The 26,319-nt window shown below is 37.5% G+C and overlaps 1 protein-coding gene across 3 annotated transcripts in view; it reads right to left on the reverse strand.

Moving 5' to 3' along the window:
• The window catches only part of FILIP1 (filamin A interacting protein 1), a 387,512-nt gene that overhangs the window by 95,936 nt on the left and 265,257 nt on the right, over positions 1-26,319 (reverse strand). For all 3 annotated transcript variants that reach the window (XM_053710450.1, XM_053710451.1, XM_053710449.1), the window contains exon 2: positions 18,958-19,215. In XM_053710450.1, the coding sequence (XP_053566425.1) occupies positions 18,958-19,209 (252 nt within the window). In that variant the 5' untranslated portion in view covers positions 19,210-19,215. The remainder of the gene's footprint in view (positions 1-18,957; positions 19,216-26,319) is intronic.

The following is a 26,319-nucleotide window of genomic DNA, read 5'->3' on the forward strand; positions in this document are numbered from 1 at the left end:
CCAAGGGGTCTTGCTGTAAAGTCCATATAATGTTTGAGATTGATTGAGTATTGCTTCACCTATATTTTCTACTGTTTTCTCAGTGGGTGTGACTTCTATTAACATTTATAGTTGCATACAATGCCTTATACATCATTTCTTACTCATCAAACAAGAACAACTAGCAATGCAGAGAATCAATAATTACAATTTCTCAGAAACTCACAAAATGGTGTATACAAACACTTCTAATTGTAAAATAATTGCATGTCTGTTTTGCTATGGTGAAGTAGTCTTGCTGGATAGGGTGAAAATGTCTCAGCTTTCTCTTTGGCCTTGGGCATTCCAGGGCGTTGTAGAGGACTTGTCAGGATTTTTCACCTATGCTTAGGCCCAGCATGCAGCATTGCCCCTGTGAAGTACCTCATCTAGTGGCAGTGCCTCATTATTTCAAAAGCAGGGTAAAACTGCTATTTCAAATGCCAAAATAAAGTTAACTTAACATTAATACACTCCAGCATGTAAAATGGATACTTGGGAACAAATTAATGGGGAGAAAATGTTTACAGTACATTGCCCCTTTAATAAAGGGAAAACACAGTACACACAATATTTTACTTAAAGGGACACTGAACCCAATTTTGATTCAGATAGAGCATGGAATTTTAAGCAACTTTGTAATTTACTCCTATTATCAAATGTTCCTTATTCTCTTGGTATCTTTATTTGAAATGCAAGAATGTAAGTTTAGATGCCGGTCCATTTTTGGTGAACAACCTAGGTTGTCCTTGCTGATTGGTGGATACATTCATCCACCAATCAAAAACTGCTGTCCAGAGGGCTGAACCAAGAAAAAAGCTTAGATGCCTTCTTTTTTATATAAAGATAGCAAGAGAACGAAGAAACATTGATAATAGGAGTAAATTAGAAAGTTGCTTAAAATTGCATGCTCTATCTGAATCGCAAAAGAAAAATTTTGGGTTCAGTGTCCCTTTAAAAGGGTAATTATAAATACTGTATTTCCTCACAGGATATCTCCTTTTACCAGTCATCCAATGAAGTGGCTAACTACCCATCTTATATAAACATTTTCATCCCCAGCCCTAATGCTGTGTGACCTCATAAGCTGGAGTCTGCCCAACATCATAAAATTATTATTGTACTAACAGTTTGTGTAGTAATCCTGTGCACAGATGCAGAACTACCACTAGATGGAGCCAGCAATCTTAATATCCGTGCAGTTTGTGCATCAATTGTATATCATCGTCAATCACATTGACCAGCTCTTAACTGCTCTCAGATTAAATAAAATGACCACATGTTCATTTAATAGTGGTAGCATGATAAAAACATGTTTATGGTACATTTTGATACAAACAATACATGTAATTTACTCATTTTTGCATAGATACCTATGTGTTTAACCTATACAAACATATAGGTAAATTCTCCCCTGGGAGCAGAAAGCATTGTAGCCCTGAGCAGGAAACCTCTGTATAATGGTGAGTATGTGTAATTGCTACTCCTGACTGATTCACCGAAGTTCCTTAGTTGTTAGCATCAGCAAAAGGGCTTAACATATAGGTCTCTGGGCTTGTTCTATGAAGCCCTGGTATAGTTCTCTCAGAGCAGTTTTTACCTTGATTGAGTGCCCTAGTGAAGGAGATACATAAATTACAATACGGCTCACACAAATATCTCATTTAAATAGATATCATATTGAAACAAAAAGAAGCAGTAAAAAATATGTATTGTTAAATTGTGTTAAAAATACTTACAAAATTGTTCTGCAAAAATCATATTTTACAGAAAAAAACTAAAATTTGTATTTATAATAACAGAATGTAACGCATATTGTTTTCTTTATTGTAAAATGAGTTTCCTGCCTCTGCCAGTGGGTTTAACAGGCGCATTTCATGGGCGTAGCTGAAAGTTCTCTGCCAGGTCTGGTGTATTCTCTAATCATTTTACCCCTCCAAACCTCAGTTTTATCTTGCAAGTAATACTGAAAATGGGAATCGGATTTGTATTGCGTGCGGTATTTAAAGGTACAGTAAAGTTAAAATTCAGCCTTCATAAATCAGGCAGAATATGCCATTTTAAACAACTTTCCTATTTACCCTTATTATGTAATGTGCTTGCTTCTCTTGGTATCCTTTGTTGAAATTTTACCCCTAGGGAGGCTCAGAAGCTGAAATGTAACAAATGGTAGACAGTTTCTGATTGGTGGCTGCACATACTGTATATACTTCTGGTCATTCGTTCACCTCACCTGAAGTGTTTACTTTACACCATGACCGTCCCCAGAAATGTTTCCGGCAGGGAGGGGGGGGGGGGAAGGGCAATAAAGTGAAAAATGCTCAGACAATAAACACACACACACACACATATATATATATATATATATATATATATATATATATATATATATATATATATACTATAATATACTTTTACACTTTTTCTAGGGTGTTATAAAATGAATGCATTTATCTAGACTTCTAACTTAGAAATTAAAATGGAGGCATTTCATTTTATTTATTAGTTACTGCTTTGTTTATTTGACCTCTTACATTATACAGTTATAAAGAAAAAAAACATAACCAAAGTTAAACACAAAAGAAAAAAACATATGTTAACCTATAAAGCCTAAAACTGCTAACAGTATATTACCTAAAATATGCAATAAACATTCCTCTATTTATGCAATTGCCAAAACGTTTAACAAACTATTCCAGTATGTGAGTATGAGGACTCTGCAGAGAAAGTGTTAACATTGTTATTAATGAATTAATCATATACCTTATTTTTTGCTGCTATTAAAAAGATGGTGGGAGTGAAAATACCCCTACATGGCTCATAGCAATAAAATGACCAAATGTTCATTTAATTGTGGTAGCCTGTTAAAAACATGTTTATGGTACATTCTGATGCAAACATTACATGTAATTTACTCATTTTTGCATAGCGACCTATGTGTTTAATCCATTAAAACCATATAGGTAAATTCTCCCCTGGGAGCAGAAAGAATCGTAGCGCCTGAGCAGGAAGCCTCTGTATAATGGTGAGTATGTGTAATTGCTACTCCTGACTGATTCACTGAAGTTCCTTACTTGTTTGCATCTGCAAAGGGGCTTAACATATAGGTCTCTGAGCTTGTGAGATTCTACTAGTTCTATGAAGCCCTGGTGTAGTTCTCTAAAAGTGTTAACTCAGGTCACATTGCTATTAAAGGGAAACTGAACCCATTTTTTTTTTCTTTTGTGATTGAGATAGAGCACGACATTTTTTTTTTTTTTTAATTGTTTATTTATAACCGACAAGGTGTACAATCAAATGAATTCAACCTCTTATGCCTCACAGGGCCGGGTAAGACAAAATATATTGTAAAGCAAGACAATTTTAAATTGAAAATTTCACATTTCACATACCAAATTACTTATATGCAGTATTTGTACACCTAGTTGGGATTTTTCTAATTTTAAATAGATAGAGAACCAATTGAATACTCATTAAATTAAATAGACAAGAATAAAAATAATAATAAAAGAAGGGAAAAGAGAAAAAAAAAAAAAAAAAAAAAAAAAAAAAGAGCACGACATTTTAAGCAACTTTCTAATTTAGTCCTATTATCAAATTGTCTTCATTGTCTTGGTATCTTTATTTGAAATGCAAGAATGTAAGTTTAGATGCATTTTTGGTAAACAACCTGGGTTGTTCTTGCTGATTGGTGGATAAATTCATCCACCATTTAAAAAGTGCTGTCCAGAGTTCTGAACCCAAAAAAGCTTAGATGCCTTCTTTTTCAAATAAAGATTGCAAGAGAATGAAGAAAAATTGATAACAGGAGTAAATTAGAAAGTTGCTTAAAATTGCATGCTCTATCTAAATCACAAAAGAAAAAAAAATGGGTTTAGTGTCCCTTTAATGAATTAATCAGATACCTTATTCTTTGCTGCTGTTAAAAAGGTGGTAGGAGTGAAAAACTTAAATTACGCTTACCTGATAATTTTCTTTTCTTCAGACGGGGAGAGTCCACAGCTGCATTCATTACTTTTGGGAATTCTGAACCTGGCCACCAGGAGGTGGCAAAGACACCCAAGCCAAAGGCTTAAATACCTCCCCCACTTTCCTCATCCCCCAGTCATTCTGCAGAGGGAACAAGGAACAGTAGGAGAACTATCAGGGTGAAAAAGGGTGCCAGAAGAACAAAACAAAAATTACGGCCTCCCCAAATAAAATGCGAGCGGGGAGCTGTGGACTCTCCCCGTCTGAAGAAAAGAAAATGATCAGGTAAGCATAATTTAAGTTTTTCTTCATAAACGGGGAAAGTCCACAGCTGCATTCATTACTTTTGGGAAAACAATACCCAAGCTATAGAGGACACTGAATGCAAAACGGGTGGGTACAAAAGGTGGCCCATTCTGAGGGCACCATAGCCTGAAAACACCCAAACTCCCAACAAAAATATAGCTTCACCTGAAGCAAAAAGGAAAGGCACAAGTAACTGTCCAACAGTTAGAACCAGCAAGGCCCTTGTTAGAGGTCGCTCAGAATCACTAGACTTGACCGAGCCCAAAAGCCTCTGAGGAAACAAAGTCCCACAGGCTCTGAACCCGCGAATAAACTCACCCCCGACCAGAAGGAAGGGAACCTCCACAGAATGGCAATAAAGAAAAAACCCAAGGGTAACTCCAGAAGAGTAACCAAGGATGAAAACAGGGCAAATCCGACGAAAGACCCTACCGCCCTAGCAGAGCAAGGGAGAAAATTCCCAGACCCCTATCTGCATGGATTCCAAGGGACCAAGTAAAGCCCTGAAAACTAAAGGAGAAAGGTATAACCCCTCCCCTACGCAAAGTGCTAACTTGCACCCAGGACAGAGCAACCGAAAGACAAGCCGTTCCTGGGACCCGCAAAAAAACAGCATCAGAATATCTGATTATGCTCCTTTGAAAGCCATAGGCTTCCAGCTGCAAAGGTGAGCTAAGCGAACACAAGTCGCCCATCCTAGCTAACCAAGCTAGTAAACTGCGCAGGACCATCTTCAGAAAGAAAGACTCCAAGTGCAGAACAACACTTTCCCAAGAAAAGCAGGAAAGGAAGGATAGTACCCAGAACCAGCAGAGAAAAACTACCTGCTGAGGAGGGATCCACCACAAACCTCCCACCTAAGGAAGGCTCACAAGATCTATCTATGATACACGGTCAAAGTTCAACAGATCAGACAGATCCCTGACCCCCACTCCGGGCAACCCAGTACCCAGTACCAAAAGCGACTGGCATTGTCTGAAAAGACAAAGGAATTAAAAATTCCCTGAATCACCAAGACCTTCAGGAAAGAAAAGGGAGGATATCCATCACCTCCAAAAAGAGCTTGGGTTCCAGAACCCAGTTGCAGCTCCCTTCCTGATGACTAAGGACACTCCCAAATGGAGACCCTCTACTGAAACTACATTAATGGCATGTCAAAAGAAATCCAGCCCTTCCCTGGCATCCTGAACGTAAGGCAGAGGGGACAACCCCACTGAACAGAGGAAGAAAAAGGACCTCCGGACACCAGTTGGATACTGTGGAATGCCAAGTCTACCCCAAAGGGAGGGGAAACATAAACAGAACAGCTCACCCGCACACAGGTATGGAGTGTAAAGCTGTAGATGGACCAAAAGGACAAGTACTGAATGAAGAACCATCCAGCTACTATGGTCGGCCGAGCAGAATATCCAATTCTCCGATAAGAGAGAGAAAATTACGCACGAAGAAACAGAAGATGTCCCAGAACCGGGAAACTGGGCTGTCCCGAACCAGTCCTAAGGGATCTGGATACAGAACCCCAAAATGTCCAGTCAAAGACAAGGAAGAAAAACACCCAGACACCCGGAATCCAGAGCCAGCTTTAAACAAATTAATAACCCCTGAGGAACCACCGGGTTACCCCATCTGGAACAGACCTTGCACCACAGGCGATGCAATCACAGTAATATCCAAGGCACCTTGGACACTGAACTCACATGTACCTATTCCAGACACAGAGTGCTTTAAAGACCACAGTGGGATTCAAACTCCCAACCTAAAGGGTGCTAGGCAATGATGAAGCCCCACAGCTACTATGGTTGACCCCTAAAGGTTCTAGGGACAACACCCACTAAGTCCAAAGACTAAGGTAAACGTATAAGAAACCAGGGCTCAAACCTAGAAAATCTGGATTGAGAAGATAACATAAGTCTCCAAGATCCTCTCAGGACCAACTTCCCAGAAGTACCTACAGCTCGAGGATTTATGAATGATTTACGATGCCCCCAGAATAATAGACGAGGACCAGCCTCGGTCCGAGGTGTGTCTACCAATGTAGTGATGTGGCTCCTCTCGGCAGTAATAACCGCGTCTAGAAGGAGAGGTGAATTGCGGCTCCTGTCAATGGTGTAACTTCTCTCAGTGGTCCTTTCCGCGTCTAGGAGGAAAGAATGTTGCGACTCCTGTCAGTCCAGTCCCAGTGACCTAATCTCGTGATATTAAGATGATTTGCTGGAAAGTTAGTAAGTCGCTGAAATATAAAAAAGATAGTGTAGCGCTACAGATATTTAGAAACTTGGAGTGACCATGATAATCAGGGAGTATATGTCTTAGTGCCTTCTCAGAACACTGTTAAACGCCTTCCCTCTTACTAGGTCATGTTGAACTCCAGCGATTTTGGCAAATCCTCATATGGTGCAAATCTGTAAAAAAACAATTCAGGTAGGAGTAGATAATAAAAGTCTACGCGTTTCGCCCCAGACTGGGCTTTATCAAGACTGATATTACTCTTTGTAAAAAGTCCATTTAAAAAGACCTGCCTTTGCTCTCATTGGTGCTTGGATTTTTCAATTAAAGGTGGAAACTTCCATAAATCAAAGGGTTTAAGGTGGACATTCAATGTTTACCTATTATGACAGTAATCATTCTGGTTTCAACAGTTGCTAGTATTTCAAACTAATCTATAATCATTTTAAAAATATCTTAAATAGAATCAATTTATATTGCCACATTTAAACAACTATAACACCTTCATATACACATATATATCGAGTGGATTACAAATAGTATAATTTTCATATATTAGTACATACAGTATGTTTTAGTTTGCTCATGTATTATTCTAAGAGACTATCTCTGATAATATTTCTTATAAACATATTGCTTACAACTCATATTTTAGTCTCATAACCAGTCTAAAACGAAAATCCTTTTAGAGATATTTACAGTAGAGGCATTATATCCAACTCTGAGTTTAACCCTGATGGAAATAGAGTATCCATTTGATATATTAGTTCTGCTTCCATGTTTAACAATTGTAATTCTTTATTGCCCCCTCTCCAATGTGGGATCAATTTCATTACACCCCAAAATTTCATGTATTTACCATTATTATTGTGTATCTCTCTAAAGTATGTGTATAAATGGGTTTTTAAATTGCCCCATCTATACATGAGAGATGTTCCTTGATTCTCTCTCTTAACATGCTAAGGAGCTGTTAACATGAGTCGAGATGGTTTCGCAGAAAGACTCTTCCTTCATCTCCGGACTCTAACTTTCATCCATGCTTTCAATGAGAGGCTGACAGAATTACTTAAAACTCCAGTCCCATTTCGAAGAGTACTACCCTCCATAAGAGACTATCATTAATCTTCCGACACTTCTCTGCCAACCTCCTGTGATGAAAGGCAAAGAATGACTGGGGGATGAGGGAAATGGGGGAGGTATTTAAGCCTTTGAGGCCTATGCATTAAAGGTCTTGTGGACCTGATCCGACAGTGCGGATCAGGTCCGCAAGACCTTGCTGAATGCGAAGAGCAATACGCTCTCTATATTCAGCATTGCACCAGCAGCTCACAAGAGGCGGACAGGGTTATGGAGCAGCGTTTTTTTGACCGATGCTTCATAACTGCTGTTTCTGGCGAGCCTGAAGACTCGCCAGAAACACGGGCCCTCAAGCTCCATACGGAGCTTGATAAATGGGCCTCATAGGCTGGAGTGTCTTTGCCTCCTCCTGGTGGCCAGGTTCTGAATTCCCAAAAGTAATGAATGCAGCTGTGGAAGAAAATCCCCCTACATGGCTCATAGCACACACACACAGGAGGAGGGCCTGCCTGGGTGACTTTATGCAAAACTTTCTGCCTTCCAGGAAGCTCCTTACCCACCACTCTACAATGCATGCTTGAAATAAGAGTCCAGGGGGTCAATTTATTATAGTGCAAGCGGACATGATACAATGTAGCGTATCATGTCCGCTGCACATCGATAAATGCCGACATGTCGGCATTTATCATTGCACCAGCAGTTCTTTTGACCGCTGCTTCATAACTTCTGTAAATATAATTGCTATGTAACTCCCAGAATACTGTGCTTCTTCCTTTACAACAAAGCTACATTCAGGGGAATTAAAAGAAAAATCACAACATTCAATTGTCTTTTTTCCCCCTGCAGTTTGTACCCAAGATGGGGAGGAATATCCAAGAGGGGACAGATGCCCCCCTTTGTGGACGCCCATGTTTAGCTCCTTCAGCAAAGATTATCAAAAGAATGAAGCAAATTTGTTAAAATAAATAAATTGGAAAGTTGTTTAAAATTGTATGTCCCTTTAATTTCTACAGTGTCCCCCTTGCTTATACTAGTTTCATCCTCCCATGGATGTATTCCCTTTCCAGCAAGCTCCATTATTTTCTTTGTGGGGTATCTCACAACTCCTGAGGCAGCCCCTGCGAGTGTCTGCAAGGTTTTTCCCATCTGATCCAGCAAGTGTTAGATAATAGGGCCTATAGCTGGATAGGTTATACTTAAATTACAAGCCTAAACTTGAATTACAAACATAAATTACAAGCCTATTTTACCATATTGTATTTTATTTTTAAGGTTTAAGTAAGTTGAAAATGAAGATTAAATATAGAAATAACAACGTTATCACGGTGAAACCTCTTTTGTACTTATAAACCAATGATCATTTAAAATTAGTCCTATCAACTTTAATTCCTAATTTATGCTGTATACTTATTAATGCAAATCTATGCTAATGAACATGACCTTTATTTTTCCCCAGAAAAGGTGGTAACTCTACATATGTCTCTTGTAATTGGCTCACCAGATGTGTTCTGTTAGGTTCTAGTATTGCACTGTTAAGTGCAAGCAAAAGTGCAACAGTAAAATGTTCTAAAACATTAGAGGTTGTTCTTTTTGCAGTTTTATTTTGTCCATTGAATTAATTTTTTTTATTGACCATATTTATGTTTTGTTTTTGTGAAAATATGTAAAACTTCTTTTAATAAAACGTTTAAAAATGTTCTAACCTCTTTCTTGCTTTTTTAAATACATTTCCCCTGTACAGTATATCATTTATGCGAGGCTGAGCATTTTCCTAATTCATCAGCTCTGAAATGGATTCGAAAAAAAATCCCTCGATCTGCCATGTGATATTTTTGCACAGGAATTCTTATTGATTGGAACGGGACCATTATTGGATATACCAAGGCTTAAACGAAGGTTTCCTAGTGGAAACAGTGACAAAGCCTTCTTTAGATACATTAGAGGAAGGACAAAGCACAAGGAGAGATAATTAGACTAAAAACAGATGATGGCAGCTCTGTCAGGGACTTAATGACACAGCTGACTGCTGCCTGAATTACTACTTCTGCTTTTGTTTTTCCAGCTGACTTTGGAGAAGAAGATAGGCCCATAGAGGGAACCTACTATAAATGATAACGTGCTTAACATTTATTTACATGCTGGGAAAGTTTTACTGTAGATATAAAAATTAAATGCTTAAAGTCAGTAGGTCTAGATATTGTTTATCCAAAGGTAGTAAAACATGTATTTTTTAATCAATCAGACTATGTCATGAAAATGACAGTCAAGAATATTCTTTTAACTAAAGGACAGTGAATCCACAGTATGGAGAAAATGAATGTAAACTTTGTTAAACACTATTTTATTAATAGAAGTTTACAAGGTTTTGCAAATCAAGAGCATCTGTTAGTCACCTGGTAGCTAAGTATAGAAGATGGATAGACAACGGAGTATCTCTGCTTTCAAATAAGGAGTCTGTATTGTAGATGACAACAGAGGGAATCATTCCCACTTCCTTGTCGCCATGGTAATCGCCAGATAATTACATGTGTACGTGACCAATCATTTGAAAGTGGGGCCTCTCCTTTTTGCAAATCATTCATAAACGCTATGGAATTTTGTGTCGCTATATAAATAAATTATAATAACAATAACAACAGTAATAATAATGATAAAGTGAAATATTTGGAAAATATTTATTTTGTATGTAGGTAATTTGCAATTCACTACATAATTGCTGATGTATACTATGCCACTATACATATATAAAAATTACTTTAATGTCCTTTTAACCAAATTAGTCTTGAGACACATAGTATGATGAGGGAAACATCTCTCCAATTCTTGTTATTCAGAATTCGGTAGTTCTCCAAAATAAGTATTAATCAGCTCAAAAGGGTAATACAGAAATTGGAGAGCTCTTTTAATTTTAACTAACCTTAAAATTGAATTGGCTTGATATTTATTTTTGCATATTCATCCAGTGATATTAAGATGTTGTGGATTTTAATGGACTCATTTAAAATGATTTCCTTGTTTACAACTGTAAAACATGTTTGCCTTGTAATAAAAAATACAATAGTCCAGGCAAAATAAAAGTGAGGTCATTTTAAGTGCTAATATGTGGTTTCATATTGGAGAAGCTTGCAATTAGCTTAATTTTTATGTAGGCAAACAGAATATGAGACAACATTAAGAAATGTGAGAACAGAAGCTACTTTTAAGGATTAATGAAGAGATAACTGGTGAGTTGGACTCCATTTAAGCATGTGTTTGTAAAGGTCAGTAAGACACTCTTGATTGGTTGTTAAGTGGGGGTATCAGTTATCTTTTGGAAACTACCAAAGCTACTTAGCAAAGCATCTACTCAAAGTATTTTAAATATAAAATTGTGCCGTGCAAGTATTTGTGTTTTGTACAGATTAAACGTCTCAGCTGTTTTAATTTTTATTTTTATAGTAGAATAGTTGGTTATTTTATATATTTTTTTATATATATATATATATTGTAATAAAGTAGATTTGTTTTGAAGCTATGACAATATTTAACAGAAAATATTACATGTGTGGGTAAAATCTAGTGAATAATATGAATTGAAATGTCTGTTTGAGATGCAACCTTGACTGAAGCAGGCTAAGTAAGCAGGCTAAAAGCGGATGGGGGACTTGTGGTATGTTATTGCCATGGCGGTAATGTCACAAAACAAACGTTTAAAAGCACTGACTGAAACCATGGAGTCTGTGACCACGTTAAGATGTTATTGTATTTTTATGAGCTGGTTAGATTATTTAGGGGTAACATTCTCATTTGGGACAAGGGCAGATTGACTTGGATAATAATGTTGAAAATTGGCAAAGAGCCGCACAGTAGAATCAGGCAGTAGAATGCAACAATGGTTACCAGAAATCAAGATGTAGAGAGATGCATAAGGTACTGAGGAAAATGCAGTTTAGATATAAACGGTTCCATCAAGAAGATGGCTTAATTTGTGTAGCAAGAAGAACGGATACTAACAAAAGTGTTTGTATTGCTCTTACACAACAAAGGGTCCAATAAGGCAAAACAACGTGTCAAGAGAATTGCTATCTTCAAACAGGAGGACACTTCACACTGTAGCTTCTAAATATACTGTGCAGATCAGGCTGGTGGAAAAAGCTCATTATTCATTGCTAACAGATGCATAAAATTGAGCACATAGCCATAACATCTCCATAGATGAGAATTTGCAGCTCAGTGACTTCAAATATGGCACTGTCATAGGATGCCACCTTTGCCAAAAGTCGGTTTGTTAAATTTCTGCCCTACTAAATCTGCCATGGTTAACTGTAAGTGCTATTATTGTGAAGTGGGAATGTCTAGGAGCAACAACAGACCACCCACAAAGTAGTAGACCATGCAAACTCGCAGAGTGGGGTTGCTGATTACTGAAGTATGTAATGCATAAATATCACCTATCGTCTGTTGCATCACTCGCTACAGAGTACCAAATTGTCTCTGAAAGCAACACCAGTATCAGGAGCTTTATAAAATGGGTTTTCAAGGCCAAACAGCTGTACACAAGCCTCACATCAATATGCACAATGCCAAGCACCAGCTGGAGTAGTGAAGAACTTGCTGCAACTGGACTCTGGATCAGTTGAAATATGTTCTCTGGATTGATGAATAACGCTTCACTATCTGGCACCTGATGGAAGAATCTGGTTATGGCGGGTGCTAGAATAATGCTACTTACTGGAATGCAAAGTGTCTACTGTAAAGTTTGGTGGAGGAGGGATAATGGTCTGGGTCTGTTTTTTAGGGTTTTGGCTATCCCCCTTAGTTCCAGTGGCGAGTCATCTTAATGCTACAGGATACAAATATATTTTAGACAATTGGGAGCTTCCAACTTTGTTGCAACATTTTGGGGAAGGCCCTTTTCTGTTCCAACATGACTGTACCCTCTCCACAAAGCAAGGTCCATGAAGACATGGATTTATGAGTTTGATCTTGGGGAACTCAAGTGGACTGCACAGAGCTCTGGCCTCAACCCTACTCAACAAGTTTGCGATGAACTGGTGCACCAGCTGTGAGCTAGACCTTCTCTTCTAACATCAGAGCCTGACTTGGCTCAGGCTGACTGGACACAAATTCCCACAAACACACTCTGCAATCTTGTGGAAAGCCTTCCTAGAATTGTGGTTGTTATAGCTGCAAAGGCCAGGTCAACTCCATATTAATGCCCATGGTTTTGGAATGGGATATCTAACAAGCTCATATAGGTGTGGCGGTCAGGTGTCTACATAATTATTGGCCATATAGTATATATCATCAGGTGGTACCATTGACTGAAACCAGCACATAGGTCCTAGTCCTAACAGATACTGGCCTAAAAATGTAGAGATAGGCAGTGCATTTGAAGTTGTACTTAAAAGGATTCAGTGGAGTTATTCCTTCAAATGGTCACAGGAACAAGTCACACATCTGGGGGTTAGAATATCTAACAATGCCTCAAAAATGGTCAAGGATAATTACATCCCCTTGCTGTCGGAACTGAGATCCTTAAAGAATGCTTGGGATCACAAGTCCATCTCATGGATGGGGCGTATAGCCTCTATTAAAATGTCTTTCCTCCCTAAGCTCACCTACTTGTTTAGGTGCCTCCCTATCAGAGTCCCTATGCCACTCTTGCTACAGTTTCAGAGTGAAATAACAAAGTTTATTTGGAAGGGCTTGACCCCCAGGATAGCTCAAAAAAATCTGAAATTTCCTATACATCTAGGAGGCCTAGCTTCCCCTTCTGTGGTAAAATACTATGAGGGGGCTATGCTTACCCACATCTCCCAGTGGGGAGTTCTTCAGTCCCATGATAAATGGCGCGAGATTGAACAGGCCTCTTTACCCCATAATGTCCTGCTCAAGGATATTATTTGGACTCCTCCGCATAGTCGCAGAATTCTAGGTATCAGCAATCTAGTCATCACAGAATGCCTTCATGTCTGGGACAAGATCCGGCATCGCCAACTAATTGCTCCCCATCCTTCCCCTATCACTTCGGTGGCTGGTCTGCTCTCTGGGTTGGCAGATACTCACCCGAACATATGGGCCAGACTAGGGATTCGGCGGGTCTCGGACTTCTGGTCCACATCACAGTCCGATGGCTTTATAGACCCAACTCTCCTGGGCTCCCCTGGGGACATTCCTCCGGTCCTCTTTTTTGAGACCATCAGGATTAAAAGTCTCCTGAGAAGTTGGGGTTTCCTCCCCACCGCCTCTCGTCAGTCCACCCCGTGGGAGTCTGTCTGGAAGACGGGTCACAGACTTACCCGGCCATTATCGTTCCATTACGGGACTCTCGATGGCACTGTCCCGCCTGAAATTGCCCCGCACTTGCAGATTTGGGATGCTTTACTGCACTCTCAAATCTCGGTAGACGCCTGGCAAAGGGCCATCCTTCTGATGAAAAAAACCCTCCATTGCATCACTATGTTCGAAACTTATTACAAGGTGATTTCTCATTGGTACCTGGTTCCCACACGCCTAGCAAGGATGTACCCAGGAGTGTCGCCTCTTTGCTGGAGGAACTGCGGTTTGCAGGGCACCATGCTCCACATTTGGTGGGAATGCCCTAAAATTACTTTCTTATGGTCTCAAGGTTTCCGCGCCCTTACTGATTTTGGAATCAGGATTCCGCCTGGCCCGCCTACTGCTTTGCTCCACCTGGGCTTACAGGATCTTCCTAAGCATCAAGCTATCTTCAGTACCTACTTATTGGCCTCTATTAAGACTAATCTGGCTAGGTCCTGGAAAAAAGAAAAACCCCCTTCATGGAACGAGATTGAGAGAACCATGGCCTTCTTATATACCATGGAAAAGACTATATATTTTGACTTAAACAAACTGGACATATTCGAACTTGCTTGGGCCGATTGGAAAGACAAGTTTGATACTTCCTGGAGCCCTCCTGTCACGTCCTAAAGCCTACAGCCTGACTCTTCTTGATCTATCTACCATATTTCCCCATTTTTTCCCTCTCCTCTTCTATGCTCCCCCCCCCTCCTTCCCCCTCCCCCCTCCCTAGACTTTGTTCTGATTTCAAGACATGTGTTGTGTCATATAGGTTACTCTTAAGATATCCCATTTGTCCTCAGACTAATGAGAGATGTCATCTCTCCTTCAGGGGAGTCCATCTAATCTTATCAATACTGTACTGTTTTTTTTTTTATCTTTGGGACTCCTGGCTTTATTCATAACCACATACTCCTGTATGCCATTAATGTTTGTGTTTGGGACCTGCGTGTCCCTCATTGTTACTTCTATAAGTTTGAAAATAAATAAAAAATCTTTTGAAAAAAAAAAAAAAGGATTCAGTGGTACGCTGGTTTCAATCAATAGTACAGGAACTATGGCCAACAGTGTATGAGATATAACATTTGAAACAATTCATATTTGACTAAATGTTAGAAATATTGTAAATGTAGCCACCAATTAGCAAGCGCTACCCAATGTTCTGAACCGAAAATGGGCCGGCTCCTAAGCTTACATTCCTGCTTTTTCAAATAATGATACAAAAGAGAACAAAGTAAAATTGATACCAGGGGGCCTATATATCAAAGGTCTTGCGGACCTGATCCGACAGTGCTGATCAGGTCCGCAAGACCTCGCTGAATGCAGAGAGCAATACGCTCTCCGTATTCAGCATTGCACCAGCAGCTCACAAGAGCTGCTGGTGCAACACCGCCCCCTGCAGACTCGCGCCAGCAGGGGGGTGTCAATCAACCCAATCGTACTCAATCGGGTTGATTTCTGGTGATTCCTGTCCGCCTCATCAAAGCAGGTGGACAGGGTTATAGAGCAGCGGTCTTTAGACCGCTGCTTCATAACTGCTGTTTATGGCGAGTCTGAAGACTCGCCAGAAACACGGGCCCACAATCTCCATTCGGAGCTTGATAAATGGGCCCCTAGGAGTAAGTTAGAAAGTTGCTTAAAATTGCATACTCTATCTGAATCAAAAAAGAAGAAAATGGGTTTAATATCGCTTTAATGCAAAATTATATTATTGATCAGTACATATTATATAAAAAAAAGAAAAAATAAGACTTCTGAGTGCGGTCCCCTCCAGTCGATATGGAAGAATCAATAAATTACTGTCTGCAGTGTCTCCCACAGCATGTGCCAATCTTGTTTCTTAAAACTCTTCTACAATAATAATAGGTTATAATATGGCAGAGCTACAAAAAATAGGAAGATTAACAACTCACATGGTTGCCCTTGCATTCTCATAAATCTAACACCTGTTTAATGCAAATGTTTTTTGGCATAATCAAATGGGGTGCATATTTTGTTAGTGATGTATTGTTTATGTGATGTACCTCTATTAATCTGTACTCTAAAACAAGCTGTAAACACTGAAACAGTAAACCTGTAAAAGCTATTCTGGGAAGGCTAATCCACAGAATGTTAACCACTATTACTCTCACACTTCAAACACACTTGACCTTTTATTGAACTGTGCTTTATACTTGCACTGTAATTTATATTCATTTGAGGCACAGTTCTCTTTGCAAATTATGTTGTAACTTATTGACTAATTACATTTTTGGTGATAATATTGAATAAACTTTTATTATGCTTCCGCCACAAAGTACAAAAATGTTTCATATTATTTTTTCATGATATTGTTCTTGTCTTGCATCACGGGTATTATTATTATGCATTTGTACGGTATGAATTATTTAAATGTAAAACAATGATTAGCACTTAAATAATTGAATAATTTATCTAGACCAAAAACATAACCATTTTAATGTTACTATGATAATACAATAGTTTAATACATAATTATGCTGAAAACAATCTTTAGTGGCTATCTTTGATGAATTTAAATATCCATTTCAAGACTAGTATATAATAGCCTAGCTACTTTAAATTAAACATATAGAAGTATATATGTATAGTCAAAAGAGTATACCCTTTTATTTACTATATTTATTTATGGTATATTAGTGTTAGTATGAAGGTCAATTCTGCTTTTCTGTGTGAGTGAGGGATCAGGCACATCCTTTATACATGGATATTTGTTGAAGAAACATTAAACCCCAAAATGCTCAATTGTGTAATATAAAAGAGTCACAGATAAAAATATCCCAAATTGTTTTTGCACAATTTAAGGGACAGTGTACACTAATTTCCATATAACCTTTTAAACCTTTTACTTAGAAGCTTCCAGTGACGCACAGTTGATGAGATTTGGCTGGGACTCCCATTGAAAGAGGCTGAGAAAGCAGGGAGAGCAGCCACTAACCCCTCCCCTGCATATGAAAAGACCTATTGCACAAACAGGAGCAAGCAGGAATATGTAGACTTGTGTCTGCAGCTGATACTTTGAGGCTTGGTTAGGAGTCTTAAAATCAGCACAATGTTTTTAAAAAATAAGCAAAACTATACATTGTTACAAAAACACTCACCAATGAGATATATAAATGGTTACTCTACAAAACATTTATGCAAAGAAAAACCTAGTGTACAATGTCTCTTTAAGATTCAGAAAATTTCTGTACATATAAATTCCTCATTCTCTAACACTAACAAGCACAACCACCCCAACTCTATTGATGGACAGGGACAACTCTCAAAACACTTGACAACACAAAAATGAATTCAAGAACAATTAGTTTAAAAAGAAGAAGAAGCTATAAAACATATACATGGTCCCCTTACAGGTGTTTTCTAGCTTTCTGTTAATAAATAAAATGAAGTGTTGCTGGTCGGCAGAGGCGTTGAAATACACAGATTGAGAGCGACACACATAGAAATAGCAGAAGCATCCAAAGTATGTAACAGAAGAATCAGATATCTTGAAATATAGAAATAACATAGAAAAATAAAAATATAACGAACATTTGAGATCAGTATACAAACTTTTAAATTGGTAGAAACGACTGTTGCAAAAATAGAATTTCTACTCATCAGCTGCGGACTCCAAATAACCTATACAGCCCACTCTCACTGAGTCTTGGAGGAGCTAACCACACTCCCCTAGCTCTTTCATACTGAAGGTATGTTTTATTTGGTCTACTTTGGATACATTAGTTGCCATACATTTATGAAATATTAAGATGATCTAAACTATTTACAAAGGACTGACTTTTTATACTGTGCTTTGCCCATAGGAGGACTTCTCCAGTGACTGTTACACTTTTATACATTGGATTGGCACATGGCTTTACAGGGGACATTTATTGTCATTTTAGCCTAATACCCTATTTACTTTAAAAGAAAGAAAGAAAAAAAAAGAAGCAGAATACCCAATAAATGTAGCTCACAATAAATAAAGAGCTCAGACATTTGAAATTACTACTGACACCTAAAAGAAGCCACAATGGAAGCAATTACAAGTGGGTACACAGGCTACTTTGAGTGTGTTGCCAGGAGTAGAACAGATAACATAATATTCAACTCGAAGCTGTGACTTATTTAGTGCAATGGCTAAGCTTTCTCCTTACTGTGATTGAACAGACAAGGTCACATGATGATGACATAGAGCTGCCCAACATTCTAACCAAAGGTTTATATTTAATTTAGTTTTTTATTTGATTTAACCTTTCTTGCTATCACAAATACAATGAGTGCTAAGGGGGACATTTTGCCTCTATGAAGAAGTACAACATTTTATTTTAACTTGTTATATTATATAGATATTAGATATGACCTATAGCTTTAGAAGAGCAACACAAAGTTATTTTGAATGTGTAAAATATTTATTTATTTTTTTTAAAAAAAAACATAATTTGGGGCTTTAACCCACTTAAAGACCATAATATATAACAATTCAGTTATTGGCACAAATCCAATAAATTATATTTTTCCCAATAAAAGCAACAAAACTAAAGGCAGACAATATATAATAACAGGGATTAAATATGGCTTTTAGGATTTGTAGGTACATTTTAAGTTATTGCAGTTTTTTAAAGGAACAAATACTTTTTAGTTGTTATTTTAGTGTGATGTAATACTACAAATCAGTAAATCAACTTTGTAGGATAAAATAAGAATTGTTGCCATTAACCTCTCTAGGAATTCTTTAAATTACAAAATATAAGTTTGGCCTTTATTCCCTAAAATTACCAAAACATCTGAAGCATATATTTATTACATTTTATTTTAAGGAAAATAAATAAATAAATAAATAAATATGAATAAAAGGAAAAAGGATAGGGAAAAAAACAGTTCCCCATCATCTTTCTAGGATAACATAGGAATTGGTGTAATTTATCTCCTTAGGAATTCTATACATTATAAATATATGATTGCCCTTTTTAATAACCAGTTATTGTAATATAGAAAGGTCAATTATCCCAGGCAATGCATAACAGAAGATGATAACAGCTATTGAGTGTACACTACCTGTAGCTCCCCTTCCATTACACTAAGCAGCTTAACAAGATCTTCCTTGGTTGGTTCACAGGATTTTTTGTTCTTCTCAGTTGATTTCAGGTGTCTTTTAACTGTTCCCAAAACCAGGACCTCATCCTCTTTATTTTTATGAGATTTATTCTTAGTTTTGGATTGCTCATTGATATTTTCATCTTCCAATGAATTTCCATTGCTGCAGTTTGTGATGTGTGAGCTTTCTCCGCCTTGGTTTCGTGATCTCATTCCTACCTGCAATCAATAGAGAAAAAAATCCAATAAAAATCTACAAACAGAAAGGTGTGATTTATTTGTACATAAACAGATTATTCAGCATTATATTAAAATTGTGTTCCACTTTAAAAAAAGGAATAAGTTCATATATAAAATAAACAATATATAAAAATGTGTGTGTATATATATATATATTTAAAAGGAAGGCTAAAAATAACAACAAAAGAAAAGCAGATAAAAAATATATAAATAAAAAATGAGTTTTGCCAAACTATGCCTCCTTATAGTACTAAAATACCAGCAGCATAATCAGTTATGTAAAATAATAAAAACATACTGATGTTAGACACAGAAGCACAAACCTTCCTCTCTGTACAATGGAAAAACAAGTATTCTGTTATGTTTCAAGGAAGTCATTTGCTTAGTTTAGCTGCATCATCACCAGCGTATAATCTGGCTGAAAGCCAGGGTGTTGTTTTAGCTGACTTTCATGGTGTGATTACATACACATAAATACATTAATTAGAAAGTGCATAACATTTCCATTTTAGGACCAGGTGCCTCCACTGTGTTAAACTTTCTATTCAAAATGACATGTGCCTCACTGTAATGCAGTTTTACATGTAAGGATAGAGATTTGTTCTATTTTTTAATTGTTATCGCTACCAGAAATATACACATTCTGTATTGTTCTATCACCATAATGAAAACTACATCTTATTTAAAACATTTATAAAAAAATATAATGTGCATTTCAAAGTTCATGTATGAGGCTGAGCTTTTTTTTACCATTAAACATGTCTCATTGGCACCAAAAAATTGATACAAGCACTTTTATGGAAAATGTGAACCTAAAAGAATATTGTTTTTCATTTTTAATAATTGTGGTTTTTTAGATGTATTTAATTGTTGTAGAACCTTCTTTGCACATTCCCATAGTTTAAAACCATCAACTAACACACACACACATATATATATACTGTATATATATATATAGAGAGAGAATAACTCATTGTGTAGTCCATTCACAAATCTAGACTAGTCAGAAGGACAGTCTATGAGTAAGGCCACCTGCGAGCCAAAACGCGTAAGACAAGCCGACTGCAGGTCTTATGCTTAGTTAACTTTATAATTGATTTGAGCCTTGGTGGAAATTGTAACACTAATCTTTTGGTCTTAATAAAAGAAGCTGGAGATTTCACTTGATTCCTCTTCCTTTCTGAATTGATACTAGTCAGAAGGCTTGAATCATTTACAATGCAACAAAGGATTCTGGGTAAGACATGCAAATGAAGTTCACAATGGCTCACTTGATTTACTTCAGTCTGCTTTTAGGCAGATTACCTTAAGGCACTGGTTTTCAAACCTGTCCTCAGGACTCCCTAACAGGCCATATATTTGATGATATCTGAACTGGAGCACAGGTAAAAAAAAATCAGCTGCTTAGTAAACATGTTGTTTTTTTTTTACCTGCTCTCTGCCAAGGTAATCCTGAAAACCTGTCCTGTTGGGGAGGCCTAAGGACAGGTTTGAAAACCAGTGCCTTAAGGGAATCTGCCTAAAAGCAGACTAAAGTAAAAAAAAGTGACTCGTTGTGAACCTCATTTGCATGTCTTACCCAGAATCATTTGCTGCACTGGGAATGATTTATCCAGAGGTTTGCTGTGGGAAAAGCAAACCTCCTGACTTGTTTAGATTTGTTAATAGACTACACAATGAGTTATTCGCTCTACATTTTGTGCATAGTGGAGGATTTTTAACTCCCTTTGCAACTTCTGGTCCCCATCATTTTAAAAGTTGTATATATATATATATATATATATATATATATATATATATATATCTTGTGTTATGCCCATAGAGATCTGGAAAAAAATATAAGAAAAAATAATAGAACACTCCCAAATGAGATGTAACAGACTATATTGCATGCAGCTGTCTATTCAAATGACTATGCATATAAATTATTATTATTACCATTTATTTGTATAGTGAAGCAAAATAACGTAACACTAGATAAATGGAGACTAAGCACATCACAATCTAATCAGTATGGTATCCTATGTAATTAGGGTTGCCAGGTGACCAGTATTCAACTGGACAGTCCAGTATTTTAGCAGGCTGTCCAGTAAAATCTTCACAAAAAAACTGTACATTTAAATGTCCGTTTTTTATTTATTGTCCATTCCCCAATTTATTAAATGCCAAACGGACAAGGCTCGCTCTTGAAACACTCTGCCCCTATGAGTGCTAAATTCCTCCAATGCCTCAATGCATTACAGATATGGGGTATAAAAAGTGAGGGGAAGTCAAGGGGTCAAATCCCTACTGTTTATAAGTGTTACTGGAAACCAATTAGTGATTTGTATGTTACCGGCATCCAAGGGATAAAATGACTGCCTAGTTGTGAGGAATATACATGATAGGATCAAGAGTGGGACTTAAGGCAGAGTTTTGTTAGGGAGGTCATTGTGTCACCCCCACAGACCACTGTGCTCTGATCTGTTGAGTGGGCAATAGGGCAGAGCAGACCTGCTGACCCACGGCAGTCATAAATAGGTTGGACAGCTATGAGTTCTGAGTGATTGTTTAGATTGTGAAAGGTGTAGGATAAATGAACCAAATCACACACTTTTATAAATATAATCTAATTATATTTTAATTAGTAAGAGTTAGTTGAATAACAATTAGAAATGTAAGAGAGATTTATCCCATGAAGTCTGCTAAGTGCAAACAGTTTTAAGCCTTCATAGCATTAGTATGGAATAACAACCATGTGCATTAATAACAGAGTATATGGCTTAGTGGAAGTGCTAGTCGTAGGGTTATAATGAATAATTTAGCAAAATTATAATATACATGTGAGAGTCACGTGTTTATAAAATATAATTTAGCTATTCTATCTTATTCCTGCAGTTGCGTTATGTATCTAATGAAACTGCTGTTTTGCTGTGGTAATAAGAATGATTAAATCTTTCGGCAACAGTAACACGTTTGTTTCAACCTCATGTCAAATATTTGCTTGTCTTCTTTTTATAAAAAAACAAAAAACTGTTAACTTTTCCTTTATCAAATGTAATAGTTTGAATATTCTAATTTCTACATTTGATTGTTGACTCTTGATTGTAAATCTGCTATAAGCTATACTAAATATAATATCTGAATGTTACATTCAAATATTTAAGTGCCAATATTTGATATTTAAATAATAAAATGTATTCTACAGAAACATTTAAATGTCAAAAGAAATGTCATTGGGAACATTTGTTTTACTATTCTTATATCAAAATACAGACAACTTCCAGTCTCTAGATGTCTGTATTGAAGTGCATAATATAATTTTGACTCCTTCCTCACTTCACTAAGCAATTTTAATGTTAACTTGATATAAAAAAGCAACTGAGATATCTATTAAACATCACTGTACAATAATGTTTATGTAAAATCTTATGAGTTTTAGAAATTCAGTATTCCACATTCTAGTAAGTAACGGCTAGATTACAAGTCTTGCGTTAGGCTTAAAAAGCAGCGTTGGCCGGTCCCAACGCTGCTTTTTAACGCCCGCTGGTATTACGAGTCTTGCAGGTACAGGTGTACCTTTCACTTTTTTGGCCAGACTTGGAAATACGGCAAATCCACTTACGTCAATTGCGTATCCTATTTTTTCAATGGGACTTGCATAGCACTGGTATTACGAGTCTGAAAAAAAGTGAGCGGTAGACCCTCTCTTGTCAAGACTGGTACCACATTTCAGTACAAAGTCAGTAGTTAAGAGTCTTACACTACAATGCCGTAGCATAAAACTCTTAACTAAAGTGCTAAACAGTACACTAACACCCATAAACTACCTATTAACCCCTAAACCGAGGCCCTCCCACATTGCAATCACTATAATAAAATTTTTAACCCCTAATCTGCCGAACTGGACATCGCCGCCACTATAATAAATATATTAACCCCTAAATCGCCGCACTCCCGCCTCGCAAACACTAGTTAAATTTTATTAACCTCTAATCTGCCGTTCCTAACATCACCGCAACCTACCTACATTTATTAACCCCTAATCTGCCGCCCCAACGTCGTCGCCACTATATTAAAGTTATTAACCCCTAAATCTAAGTGTAACCCTAACACCCCCTAACTTAAATATAATTTAAATACATCTAAATAAAAATAACTATCATTATCTAAATTATTCCTATTTAAAACTAAATACTTACCTATAAAATAAACCCTAAGATAGCTACAATATAACTAATAGTTACATTGTATCTATCTTAGGGTTTATTTTTATTTTACAGGCAAGTTTGTATTTATTTTAACTAGGTAGAATAGTTACAATTACACCTAACACTACATTATAATTAAATTAATTCCCTAAATTAAATTAAATACAATTAAATACAATTAAATAAAATTATCTAAGGTACAAAAAAAAAGCACACTAAATTACAGAAAATAATAAACAAATTACAAGATTTTTAAACTAATTACACCTAATCTAATCCCAAAACAAAATAAAAAAGCCCTCCCAAAATAAAAAAAGCCCTACCCTAAATTACATATAGCCCTTAAAAGGGCCTTTTGCGGGGCATTGCCCCAAAGTAATCAGCTCCTTTACCTGTAAAAAAAAGTACAAATCCCCCCCAACATTAAAACCCACGACCCACACAACCAACCCTACTCTAAAACCCACCCAATACCCCCTTAAAAAACCTAACACTAACCCCTTGAAGATCACCTTACCGGGAGAAGTCTTCACCCAACCGGGCCGAAGTCCTCAACGAAGCCAGGAGAAGTCTTCATCCAAGCCGGGTGAAGTGGTCCTCCAGACGGGCAGAAGTCTTCATCCAGACGGCATCTTCTATCTTCATCCATCCGGTGCGGAGCGGGTCCATCTTCAAGACATCCGGCATGGAGCATCCTCTTCCATCAAAGTCTTCTTACTAAATGACAGTTCCTTTAAGTGATGTCATCCAAGATGGCATCCCTTCAATTCCGATTGGCTGATAGAATTCTATCAGCCAATCGGAATTAAGGTAGCAAAAATCCTATTGGCTGATGCAATCAGCCAATAGGATTGAGCTGGCGTTCTATTGGCTGTTCCGTGCCTAATGGATGAAGATAGAAGATGCCGTCTGGATGAAGACTTCTGCCCGTCTGGAGGACCACTTCGCCCGGCTTGGATGAAGACTTCTCCTGGCTTCGTTGGGGACTTAGGCCTGGTTGGGTGAAGACTTCTACCGGTAAGGTGATCTTCAAGGGGTTAGTGTTAGGTTTTTTTAAGGAGGTATTGGGTGGGTTTTAGAGTAGGGTTGGTTGTGTGGGTGGTGGGTTTTAATGTTGGGGGGGATTTGTACTTTTATTTACAGGTAAAAGAGCTGATTACTTTGGGGCAATGCCCCGCAAAAGGCCCTTTTAAGGGCTATTTGTAATTTAGTGTGGGGGGGGGCTTTTTTTTGTTAGGGGGATTAGATTTGGTGTAATTAGTTTAAAAATCTTGCAATTTGTTTATTATTTTCTGTAATTTAGTGTGTATTTTTGTACTTTAGATAATTTTATTTAATTGTATTTAATTTAGGGAATTAATTTAATTATAGTGTAGTGTTAGGTGTAATTGTAACTTAGATTAGGTTTTATTTTACAGGTAAATTTGTCTTTATTTTAACTAGGTAGTTATTAAATAGTTAATAACTATTTAATAACTATTCTACCTAGTTAAAATAAATACAAACTTGCCTGTAAAATAAAAATAAACCCTAAGATAGATACAATGTAACTATTAGTTATATTGTAGCTAGCTTAGGGTTTATTTAATAGATAAGTATTTAGTTTTAAATAGGAATTATTTAGGTAATAATAGTAATTTTATTTAGATTTATTTAAATTATATTTAAGTTAGGGGGTGTTAGGGTTAGACTTAGATTTAAGGGTTAATAACTTTAATATAGTGGGGGCGACGTTGGGAGCGGCAGATTAGGGGTTAAGAAGAGTAGGTAGGTTGCAGCGACATTGGGGGCGGCAGATTAGGGGTTAATAAATATAATGTAGATGGCGGCGATGTTGGGGGCAGCAGATTAGGGGTTCATAAGTATAATGTAGGTGGTGGCGGTGTCCGAAGCGGCAGATTAGGGGTTAATCAATATAATGTAGGTGTCAGCGATGTCAGGCGGCAGATTAGGGGTTAATAAGTGTAAGATTAGGGGTGTTTAGACTCAGGGTTCATGTTAGGGTGTTAGGTGTAGACATAAATGTATTTTCCCCTAGGAATCAATGTGGCTGCGTTAGGATCTAAACGCTGTTTTCTTGCAGGTGTTAGGTTTTTTTCAGCCGACTCTCCCCATTGATTCCTATGGGGAAATCGTGCATGAGCACGTTCAGCCAGCTCACCACTAACGTAAGCAGCGCTGGTATTGAGGTGAGATGTGGAGCAAAATTTTGCTCTACGATCACTTTTTTGCAGTTAACGCCGGGTTTGTAAAAACCCGTAATACCAGCCCTGTCCGTAAGTGAGCGGTGAGTATAACTGCTCGTTAGCACCACATAGCCTCTAACGCAAAACTCGTAATCTAGGTGTAAATGTTTTGTTTACATGTCATTGTTATAACACTGAGATAAGGGGGCTGTCTGCAGAGACTTAGATACAAGGTAATCACAGAGGTAAAAAGTATATTAATATAACAGGGTTGGTCAGCACCGTCTTTAACACAGGGCAAAAGGGGCAGCTGCCCAGGGCCCAGTCTTTGTTGAGGGGCCCAAGAGTCCTAAAAAAAAAAACTATATATATATTTTTTTGGTTCATACCAGACTGCTGATGTGACATGGAGAACACACACAGTCAGTCCTAATACTGTCACAGTCAAAAGTTCTCTGCTTATATTTATTTATGAGAAACTGTGCCAGACCATGCCGGTGTCATGTGACATGCCAAGCTATTGCCATGTGCTGTTTTAGATGTGCACTTTGCAGCACTGAATGCTAAATCCTAACTCTGCATCCAGCCATTCCCACTGCATCAGAAAAGGTCCTGGTGGGGTTACCACTGTTACCAGGTAACTGCTCTGATGGTGGGGATTGTTTGTGGGTAGGACTGACAGTAGGCGCATGCAGCAGAAAGCTGGA

The sequence above is a fragment of the Bombina bombina genome, chromosome 4 (genome assembly GCF_027579735.1).
Source record: "Bombina bombina isolate aBomBom1 chromosome 4, aBomBom1.pri, whole genome shotgun sequence".
NCBI classification, from domain to species: domain Eukaryota; kingdom Metazoa; phylum Chordata; class Amphibia; order Anura; family Bombinatoridae; genus Bombina; species Bombina bombina.